The sequence below is a fragment of the Lutjanus erythropterus genome, chromosome 5 (assembly GCF_056507025.1).
Source record: "Lutjanus erythropterus isolate fLutEry1 chromosome 5, fLutEry1.hap2, whole genome shotgun sequence".
NCBI lineage: Eukaryota > Metazoa > Chordata > Actinopteri > Lutjaniformes > Lutjanidae > Lutjanus > Lutjanus erythropterus.
The window spans coordinates 17,774,606-17,786,002 of record NC_139321.1 but is presented as its reverse complement, the minus strand read 5'-3'; the positions used below and the strand labels follow the sequence as shown (position 1 = coordinate 17,786,002).

At 38.3% G+C, this 11,397-nt stretch overlaps 1 protein-coding gene across 3 annotated transcripts; it reads left to right on the top strand.

The window, feature by feature from the left end:
* The first annotated feature begins 4,610 nt into the window (after positions 1–4,610).
* fosl1a (FOS like 1, AP-1 transcription factor subunit a) lies at positions 4,611–10,726 on the top strand. Of its 3 annotated transcripts, XM_084718952.1 has the most exons (5): positions 4,612–4,778; positions 4,896–5,017; positions 5,628–5,888; positions 8,552–8,659; positions 8,779–10,726. In XM_084718952.1, the coding sequence occupies exons 2-5, from the start codon at positions 4,901–4,903 to the stop codon at positions 9,337–9,339; spliced, it is 1,047 nt and encodes a 348-aa protein (XP_084575078.1). In that variant the 5' UTR covers positions 4,612–4,778; positions 4,896–4,900; the 3' UTR covers positions 9,340–10,726. The 3 variants fall into 3 exon arrangements, with proteins under 3 accessions (XP_084575079.1, XP_084575077.1, XP_084575078.1); XM_084718953.1 differs by having other exon boundaries at positions 4,611–5,017; positions 5,631–5,888; XM_084718951.1 differs by having other exon boundaries at positions 4,611–5,017.
* The last annotated feature ends 671 nt before the right edge of the window (positions 10,727–11,397 follow it).

Sequence of the window (11,397 nt, the reverse complement as noted above, 5' to 3'; positions counted from 1 at the left end):
GTCTACAAAACAGTAGTCTACTGTATATAATGCAGTTTAATTTAGCTTCATCTGGACCAGCTGCACATCGGCTACTTTCATGTTTAATACCTGAGAACATTTGGTTGCTAATTCAAATTCAATTAGAAATTTTAATTCATGGCTTCTACTTGGACTATGTAGTGACACTAATACTAATTATTTTGTACTTGTACCACCTCTACTGTAATAGACAGTAAAACAAACAATGACTGTAGCTTACTGGAAGTCCAGGGCAGCAGTTGTCAGTCTTGAAAAGTCCGAGCCACTCTGATTGTGATTATAAAAATCCTTTATTAACTCATGGATTAGTCAATGAGTGTTGACTCACAGAGCCTTCATTCGGGCATAAGATCCTTGTGCCTTGGACATCCATTACGAGTAAGCTGAACAGTCTGTCCTTAAAGTATTTATAAGTACTTTTACTTCTATTACTTGATACAATTTAACGCTAATGCATCTATAATAATAATAAAAAAAATAATGCCAACCTGACAGTAAGTGGTCCATTATATTATTTAATATTTCCCTCATCAGTCACAGGTAGAACATTGTATTTGGATAAGAATCATATTTAATTTATTTCAGTATTATTTAATCAATGTCATCATTAATAAATATTATGACTAGTAGAAATGATGCATGCAGTATGTCAGCAGTACCTCAACAGACCAGGAGAGTCAGACCTGTTTTGGTACAGAAATGTTTAAAAAACTGCTCTATACAATCACAGTAAGATAATCTGGTTCTGCTCAGGGTACTTAAGCATGAATTTGCAAGGCATGAATGATAAGACCCACCAAACCAGATAAATGTAAGTGTATTTGGCGTCAGGATGTTATACTCCGTGAAGCATGTGTGTGTGTGGGTTGAGTGTGTGGGTGGGTGGGTGTGGATGAGTTATACATGAGGAGCTTTTTAGGGTGAGTAAATGACAGTGGAATTTAAACTTAATTCATCCTCAGAAACCCCCACAAAATCTTAACTTTTGGAGGGAAAGTGTGGAGTAAAACAGAAACCAACAACTTACTCACTCACACTCTCACTTATGAATTAACATAAACAAATCATTTTCTATTCATCAAAAAGGGCATGCCTGTTGAGCAAAGCTTTCCTGCTCAAATAAAACATAAAAGACAGCCAGTGGATCAATGAAGATGTAATCAGGGAGAAAAGGTGTCCGACTTGTTGTGACATGTCCCAATTACAGGTATCACAAGTGTGTCATTGTTACATTCCTGAAGCATGAGTCATGTGACTCTCACCTTTACCCTATATTCACTTCATACGATACCATCAACCACAATGAAAGAAAAAAAAAAAAAATCCTGCATTTGTATTCTCAGTATTACAGTGTGGAATATTGTTGAAATCTGAAATATGAGACTCAGCAGTCAAATGAACAGATGAGCAACAGGTACAGGCCTTGTTAAATGTCATGCTGCTGGCAGTTTTTGTTCCCCTCATTCATAAGTTATGACGCAACTCAAACATACAGTTTAATGTCTCAATTTCTATAAAGATGATGATCATTAATCTTAATTTTTTTTTTTCTTTTTCATTTCAAAATCGTCCTTCATTTTAGTGTAAGTGCCTTTACAATTAGCTTTACTGAAAAAATTGACAATCCTTATTCCTAAGAGAGGCATTAGCAGTAATGTGAGACAGTGGTTCAACAGTCAGCAGCTAGGAGAAATCAGCCCTGCCGGGAACTCTGTCCTTGGGGACTGCAAGGTCAGCAGCTGTTGTGTCAGACTAAGCTCGGTGAATCTACAGCATGCATTTTTTGAGTCTGTACTAGGTGCTATATTGTGCTTGCAAGTAAAAAACAGTCGTTGAAACGGATGGTGAAATAATCGAGCAGCTTTGTGGCAACTGACTGACTCATCTCTACAGGCATGCGTGCACATTGATGTGGTTTGTAAAGTGAGAGTGACTGCCAATAACCTCAGCACAATTAGACCCATACACCCAGCTTTGCTAACATGTTCTAATCTATTTCATAACCCATCCTGTGGTACGTACTGTACGTCAGTGGTACTTAAACTTTTTCGCCTCACAGAACCTAAACCGACACAAATTAGACCACAGACTCCCATCTGATAAGATTTTTGCTCTTAGATGTTTTATTATAGAAAGTGTATGAAACCCATGATCAAAATAGACTCACATTCTGTCATTGTGTTACCTATGAATGGAATTACAGTGAAATTAATTACTCCCCTTTTTTCTGGGCAGCACCCTCAAGGACCTCTAGGGGACCCCAGACCCCACTTTAGGAACCACTGGGGCAGGTAACCTTAAAATTCATTTATATTAGCATTTAAGAGTAGGGATTGTTTTGCCTTCCTGTGAGGCAATATGATGAAAGACATGGTGCAATTTACTATTTATATGTAAAAGTATTTGTACTTTTTGGGGTACGTCTTAAAGTCTTAATAGTAGTAATGTATTGTTAGGTTTTGAAATGGACCCAAAAATGAAAACTAGAAATTTTAAGTTGACTTATTTACATGTATTAATTTATTAATGATGAAGGTTTACGTGATTTTTATTAAACTCCTCTTTTACCTTTTACAGTGTGAATTTAAAGTCAGTAATTCTACTTTGACAAAGGGCTGGGCAATATATCTATATTTTATCAGTATCATGATACAGGACTAGATATCATCTTACTTGGACAGCCTATCATCATATCATGATATGGCACAAGTGTCGCCTTTTTCTGGTTTTAAAGGCTACATTACGGTAAAGAACTGTCACAATATCAGTAAATATTGATATCGAGGTGTTTGGATAAAAATATTGTGATATTTGACTTTGTCCGTATCACTCAGTCCTACTTTAGCATGAGGTTTTACTAAGAAGTATACTTTTAACTGCAGTTAAAATGACATTTATAACTAAATCCAAATGCTGTAACTCTCCACAGGCACTGACGATGTAATATTATGCATATTATTATATTATTAGCTTGTTGAATTGGTAATGATCACATAGTCACATAGTGTCCTCATTTTTAAAAAGTACTGCAAAATATTAAAATAACAGTAGAGTTAAATTTAGATAACCATACTTATTTTTACTTTGCACAAGAAGATTTTTATTCTACAAATATAACTGTAATGTAAGTAAAATATTATATAAGTCAGAGGCACCTAAACATTTTTATGTCAAATACCCCTTCAAGACATACACATTAGACCAACTTAGACGCCCAATGCGGGAGGATTTTGCCTTAAGGAATTTCCTCTGATTCATTTCATGTCCATCTCATTCTCGTGAATGCCATATTTCAGAAATACCTGGATGGAATTTTTAAAATTTGGCACTGCTACTTTGATCTCACAAAACACATTTTTAGTCATAACGTAAGAATTCATACACTAATCATGGCAAAATCATTGGTTCCTAATCTGGTGTTCCGGCACCCCTTAGAGGGGACCCTGAAAGTCACAGGGGGTCCCCAAAGCTTTGTCTGCTCTGAGGTTGTCCAAATTAGAATTGCACATGTTAACTAAAATCACAATTCATACAAAAGTCTGGATACAAAACTATTAAAACAAGATACATTTTTTTCTCTCACTCATAAATAGCAGGCAGTTAAGTGGGCCACGCCTGTGTGACCTCTCACACTCTGTGATAACAAGTCTTTATTATTCTTTTGGTAAGGATGAGTGTGTTTAGCCCTACTCTTTTGGGTTGTTAAAGGAAAAAATGTTAAGCTTATATTAGGAAAGAGACATTTACCAAAGGTACAGGCTCAAAGAATGGAAGCAATAATAATTCATGTTAATTTTTGACTAAAAAGTTTTGGTATGAGTCACTCACTCTTTTTTGTGCATCTCTGTACGTTGGGGCTCAACATTTCTTAGATACAAGTTGGGGGGGGGCTAAATGGGATTAATGATGGGTTGAAGACATTTTGTATACAAAAGGTCAAAGATCAACTTCACTGTGTCATAATAGTCATACGATCATTGTAATAGTCATAATGGCCTTGTAATAGTCATAATGATCTGCAAAAACACCCTCTGTCCTCTTGTGTAACACGTTTCTCACGGGATATTATTCAAAGTCTTCACTATACACTTCATAGTCAATAATCAAACTAAGATCACGATGAATTCCAGTCACACAAAACGTCCAACTGTTTAGTCTCTTTTTGTTTCAACTTCCAAAAATCTAATAAAACTTAAAATATTTTATTCCTCCTTCAGTTTGAAAAACATTGAACCACTGAATAAATAACGATAATAATTAACTTTATTTGTATATGACTTTTCAAAAAGTTTGTCATTTACGTTATATGGTATTTACTGTGTATTACACAAATGACAGTACTTCCACTGTAGTAGGAAAGTCTAGTAGAATTTGACCCACTGCATCAGAAAAACAGCACCTACCGACGTGAACCATGAGGCGTGTTGTTTCTCTGCGAGGAATCCCGGGAGGAAACTCTCACCAAATATGGTCAATGACGACACGGCACGTGGTTGGATTCGTGAGAGATTCCAGACAGCACTATTTCCCGTAACTACGGAGGGGCGTGGTGAACGTTATAGTGCCGCTTTAAGAATTTATAACCTCACAATCACTCCCAGACGTTGGCTTCTGGGTGTATGACTCAGGACGAGAGGATGTTCTGAAAGTCGTTTTCGTGAGTTTTAGGGCGATTTGAAAAAAAACGAGACGTTATTTGCTTCCTTGTCCACCCCTCGAAAACACGCTGTTTGGACTATACCGCTTACCGCAAGAAGGTGGGCTTACCCCAAGTTTGAATCGACACACGAGACTCAACCTGAAAGTGATTTTATTGAAACCTGAAGGGCTTTGCGGAGACAGCTGCATCCAATTTTCTTCTTCTTTTTAAACAGAAAGGATGTATCGTAACTTTGGGAGTCAAGGAAGAGGCAACCCGCCGTACACAGGGACCGGCTCTGGGTCAAACACTGTGTCCCTGGGAGGAAGCGGCACCTCAACCACACAACAGGAGCAGGTAGGTGTACCTTCATTAAACTAGGCTTCAGGTTATCACAGACAGCCAATCGGGAAAACACAATGTACATTAAAACTGTAAAAGTAGAGAACAATGTGTGAATCTCAGACTACAATGAAGTAATAAATTTGTAACACTGTTAATTTCACATCATGTGTAATTTCTGTGTAGTTGTACAAAAATAGTCTGTTAGAGGTCAAATCAGTAAAACAAAAAGCAAGTTAAACTGTAAGCATAGAATAAAAGGTGTATGCTACAATACAGAAATAAACCTGTTATGCTGTCAATTTTACATCATTTTAGATAGATGGATACATAGATGGATGTACTTTATTGATCCCAAATTGGGAAATTCTTGAAATTTTAGTGTAGTTACACAAGTTACTATGTGTTTATGCAATAAGTTAAAGCATATCACAGGCATTTAGGATAAAATCAGTAAAATAAGGAAAGAAAAATTAAATTAAAAAGTGTAAACTTACTGATAGATAGATAGATAGATAGATATTTTTAGTGTAGCTATACAAGTTATTATACTGCATGTGCATGCAGTAAGTTAAACTCAATATGTATTAACAGAATAATTGTAACCTTCATTTTTTTTTCTCAGAAGTTTACAATGGCGGGCAGCAGTCAGTTTGTCCCAAGCCTCAATGCCATCACCACCAACCAGGACCTCCAGTGGCTGGTCCAGCCGTCCCTCATGCCTCCGCCAGGCCCTTCACGATCTCCAGTGCCTCCTTACCCCACCCTCTCAGGGGCACGGCCGTTGGGTCCACCGCCTTCCCATCACGCCCATCCTCTCAGACCGGGGGTCATTAGAGCAGCTGCCAACCCCTCTGGGTCCACAAGGCGCAGGAATGATGAACATGTAAGAAAGTAGTTCTTAAATAACTGAAACTTTACGGAGATTTAGATAATTGTGGATTTACTGCTTTTCTGTTGTTTGAAGTGTGAGAGTGAGAGAACATAAAAGCAGCTCTCTTGCTGCAATGATTAGTTGATTAATTGAATAGTTGTCAGCAATTAGATTAATTCCCAGCTATTTTGATAATCAATTAAAATTTTAGAGTAATTCCTTAAAAAGAAAACAATGTCAACATTCTCTGATTTCAGCTTCTCAAATGTGAATTTTCTGTATTTTCTTAGTCCTCTATGACAGTTAAAAGAATATCTTTCGATTGTGGACAAAACAGGACATTTGAAGACGTCATCTTGTGCTTTGAGAAACAGTGATCAACATTTTTCACAAATTTCTGACATTGTATGGACCAAACAACCAACTGATTAATCAAGAAAAGTATCAATGAAAGTAATCTTTTGTTTCAGTCCTACTCTCTTGGGATTTTATATTTCCCCCCGAGGGATTTCAGATATGAGGTGTGGACAGTAGCTCAATCATTTCTGTGTAACTAGTGTGTAATATCCTGCAACACTCCATGACAGAGTGCAATCATTTCCGTTAGACTTACACATCACATTTATCCATTTCGAAATAGCATAAAGATAACGACATATTACTGGTATAAGGTTTCAATTCTTCTGTAATTTATAAAAGGAAAAAATTCTCTAGAGGCATACACATGCTGTTTATGTCCTCTGATGGTGTTTACAATGAGTCATGTTGACTCAATGATTGGCTCACCTGTGACACAACTGTTTGCAAAGATCTGCTTTTTGTTAGCAGAGCATTGTTAACGTGTCAGAACAAGATAGCACAGATGTTAAAATGACCCAGTTCAGTGCAGCTTCACCCTTCAAGAACCGCCGTCATGTTCGTCACGACTGCAGTGTAATTCTTTCATCAGACATGCACGTTGGCACATATCCCCCGTCACAGTTTTTTTTTTCTTGGAGTAGTAATTTCATGGAACAGGAAGTGGACTGTCATGTGACTCACAGGGGCAAGTCATTTTCTGTGACTCACACCTGAGTCACCACTGGGGTCTGAGTGTGACTCATCAGCCTCGAAAGGGCGGGAAATATTGGATCAAGAGAAGTTATTGAATAGGGTGCTGGGTGAAGTCAGAGTTTTACCGGGTGTTACAAAGGCACAAAAGATCAGACATTTCAAAACTATTCAGACGCCATGACTGTGATGACTCACAGCACACACATGGTGGTAGTGTTTCCTCTATCTCATGATGCGTGTGATGGATTCCCAACATGTCTGCATTTGATATCTTGATATTTCTTTTTTTGCCCAAAGCAAGAAGGTTTCCCAATCAAACATGAAGGGAAGGGTCAGATTAGGGCTGCAACTATCAATTATTTTCATCGTTCATTCATTTGTCAGTCATTTTCTTGATCAAGTGATTAGTTGCTTGGTCCATAAAATGTCATAAAATGGTGAAAAATGTTGATCAGTGTTTCTCAAAGCAAAAGACGACGTCCTCAAATGTATTGTTTTGTCTACAGCCCAAAGATGTTCAATTTACTGTCACAGAGAAGTAAAGGGCCCAGAAAATATTCAAATTTAAGAGGTTGAAATCAGAGAATTTGGACATTCTTTCTTAAAAAATGACTCAGAATGATTAATTGATTCCGAAAATAGTTGGCGATTAATTTAATAGTCGACATCTAATTTATGAATAGAATAATCATCATCTGCTAGCAGCTCTAGCTCAGATTTTTTGAAGTGGGGTGGTATGAGGTACTTATTCATAGTGTAGTGCAGCACACCTGATTCAAATGATCAGGCTGTTGTCAGGCTTCTGCAGAGGCTTGATGACGAGCTGATCATGTGAATCAGGTGTGTTGGAGCAGGGAAACATCTAAAACATGCAGGGCAGTGGGCCCTGAGGACCAGGGTTGGGAAACACTGGTGTAGTGTATTACCTACAGTGGATGGTGGTCCACCAGCCCCCAGTTTGGAGAAGCAGAAAGGGTCAGCAATGAAATGTATTTCATACACTTACAAAAAGGATCCATTTCAATTAAATCAGTATCGGTTAAAGTGTATGTTATACTGTACCTTACCATCAGATAGCCTTTACCTGCCATTATATAAGACACTGTATTGCTTTCTCCAAAGCCACCAGACTCCTTTGGCAAAAGCAGTCATTGTACCTTGCAGAGTATGGGAGTTGCTGCCTTGATCAGGTAGTTTGTTTAACTAACTAACAGATTGAGACAATGGCAGACCAGAAATGCCCATGTTCTGTGAGGTAAAATGACTAGTGGCGTTGGAGATAGTGATACAACGGCTTATATAACAACATTTTCCAAAGGAAACGTGTCTGATGGTAAGGTTAAGTGGTGAAAATAGAGAACACTTGAACTGATAATGATTTTTAAGGTGGCAGTACTTTGCTTAGCTTCCTGCACAGACACTCCTGCTGCTTCTCCAAACCGTGACTTCAATCTACTGTAGGCAATACACTGGCTAAGGACCATTTGCAACTCCACTTCAAATAATCTGAACAGTCTGTTTAAGACATTAACATGAGGTTTAGTGTGACTGACTTCATTTCACTGTGTCAGGTTAACCTGTTTTATGTATTCTAATCTTTTTTCTTCTCTTCCTCATCAAAGTTATCCCAGGAGGAGTTTGAGAGACGGAGAATAAGAAGGGAGCGGAATAAACTGGCAGCAGCGAAATGTCGCAATCGCCGTCGGGAGCTGACAGAGACACTGCAAAATGTGAGCGAACATTACACAAATGTCACAATATTCATGCTTGAAATACAAGGTACTGGTCTCAGTCATGCATGAGAGGATTTACTTATATGTCTGTCTTTCTCTGCTTTCCCCTGCTGTAGGAAACTGACCAACTGGAGGATGAAAAGTCCCGTCTACAGAAGGAAATCGCTGATTTACAAAAAGAGAAAGACAAGCTGGAACTGGTGTTGGAGGCTCACCGTCCCATTTGTAAAATCGAGGACTCTGATTCTGATTCTGATCCAAATCCTTCAGTTTCCTCTTTGGGAGGCATCAAAATGGAGCCGGAGGACTCCAGCAGACCTGGACCCTCAACCAAACTACCAACTAAGATGGAGAAACCCAAACCAAAGATAACTATCCCCAGCAAGTCCGTGACATTGTCTGCATCCGTCGCTGCCTCCATTGAATCAGAATCACTCCACACCCCGGTCCTCACATCTACCCCCTCGCTCTCGTCCTTCGCAGCTGGGATGGTCTTCACCTACCCCTCTGCCCCGTTAGACGCCAGCTCTTCCAGCACATCCCATGCTACATCAAATCAGGGGAACGTCCCTCAGTCTCACGCCCCTCAGCCCTGTGGGATAGCGCACCGCCGCAGCAGCAGCAGTGGCGACCAATCGGATCACTCCCTGCACTCCCCGACCATCCTCACGCTGTGATTGGCGTCACTGTCATCCTGGCAAAACACTAATGTTTATTCTGATGTGGTCATATTTGGGCTAGGTCATGTTTGATACCTGTACCACTACTGGTACCCTTAAAGGTAGCGATTTGTCAGAGCTGTTCACAAACGTACCAGAAAGATTGTTTATTGTTCAGTCTCATTGTCAGGACTTTAAATATTGACGTTTTGGATTGGTGAAGCGTCCAGAGCTCAGCAAAATAATGAGAAAATTAGGAAATACAGGCAGAGGGCAGTGTCTGTGCAGATACAGACACCACCACACACTTCTAGTGGGTCATAAGTATTGATGAAAATGGATTATGTTTATATAAGTCTATACATTTACTGTAAAAAAGGAAACTGTTGCATATCGTGCCTTTAAGTGATACAGATAGGCATAGAGTACTTCATTTGATACCTTTTTTTTTTTACTCAATTTGATGCCCATAATGTAAATGGGAGTGCGGTGAAGCACAGTGTAGCCATACCTTAAAACGTTTTGGTGGCATCTCTCTGGTGGCACACTGAACTGACAACTCCCACAGACTGTATGGGTTGTAGCTGCTGTGGTAGTGGACCAGTCACATGTTGCATTAAATCAAAGAACGCTTGCAGTGATTGGCTCAGAGTAAAACCATACAAATAGTCATAAAGGATCAATTGCAGGTATTATTTGACTGGAGCAGTCCAGATACTGCTTGGTACTAGGATATTTTTGGTGGATACCTTATAGAGGTAATCAGTGTGATGATGGAATTGAAAACGATGATTGTATTGATAACCATTTCAAAATGAGCTACTGCTTCATTTTATCTGTCTAGAAAATTGATTCTGTACTTAGAGAAAGTAGTGGCGTTATCAGGATATGAATGTTACACTCTTTTTAGTTTTGATATAAATGTAAACTCTTTAAAAGCTATAAAGTGAGTATGTTTAAGGTTTATTATGAAAGCATTGCATGCAGAATATATTCTCTAAAGAATTATAAAAGGTTTATAAAATCATTTTGATAACTACACATAATAATATATTAATAGTAATAACGCAGTATAATGTTGCATTTAATGACTTGTTACATTTGTTATGTCATGTTATGTAACACTTTATAAACGTCCTCACCAAGGGAAAAACTACTTAAATAAATGGTCCTTATTTTTGTAAGAATCTTTTAGGAAATCTAATATTGTCTATGCAAATTATTGACCACTAAGGCTGGACCATAGGAGTTAATAAAGATGATATAATCATGTATTTATTTTTGAGAGTGTAATATATATTTTTTTGGTAACAATGAACTGTTTTGGTGGGCGGTGCCTTATTTTTCTCTCTTGTCAAAGATGTGCTACTTCATAGACAATAAAGAAAAGCGGTTCATAACTGTGTGAGAATTGTGATGGTGTAATATTATTGGTGAAAAACAAACAGCAGAGGGCAGAGGTGGAGAATTCAGGGGGAAGGTACAGGTCCCCCTCAATATAATAGAGATACATTTTTAATTTTTAATTATCACTTTTAAAGCACAGTTGGGAATGATCCCTGATTATATAATTCACTTACTAACCCCTTACAAGCCTGAATGCAGTTTGAGGTTCTCCAAGCAGAGGTCTCTGAGTAGAGGCTCCCCTTTTTGAATCAGGGCCCCACGACTCTGGAACAACCTGCCAGTGGAGATGAGGCAGGCTAACTCTGTTTCTTCTTTTAAATCTCCCTTAAAAACACTTGTCTTCAGAACTGCTTTCTATTAATTCAATTATTCTCCTACTTTAATTGTTTTTATTATTGTGTTTTAGTAATTCACACCTTGCTTGTCATTTCTACTGTATCAGTTATACATTTCTTTTGTTTTTATGTCTTTGCAAAGCACTTTGTAACCTGTTTTTGAAAAGTGTAATACAAATAATCTCACTGGTGTACTCAAGGGGGTGGGGGCAAAAGGGGCAATTGTCCCACCTGGTGCCCCCATGTTCAAAATATAATATAATATAAATAATCCTTTCCAGAGGACAAAATGTGGTAAAGTGCCCTTCCAGAGGAAAAACTGTGGTGAATGCCC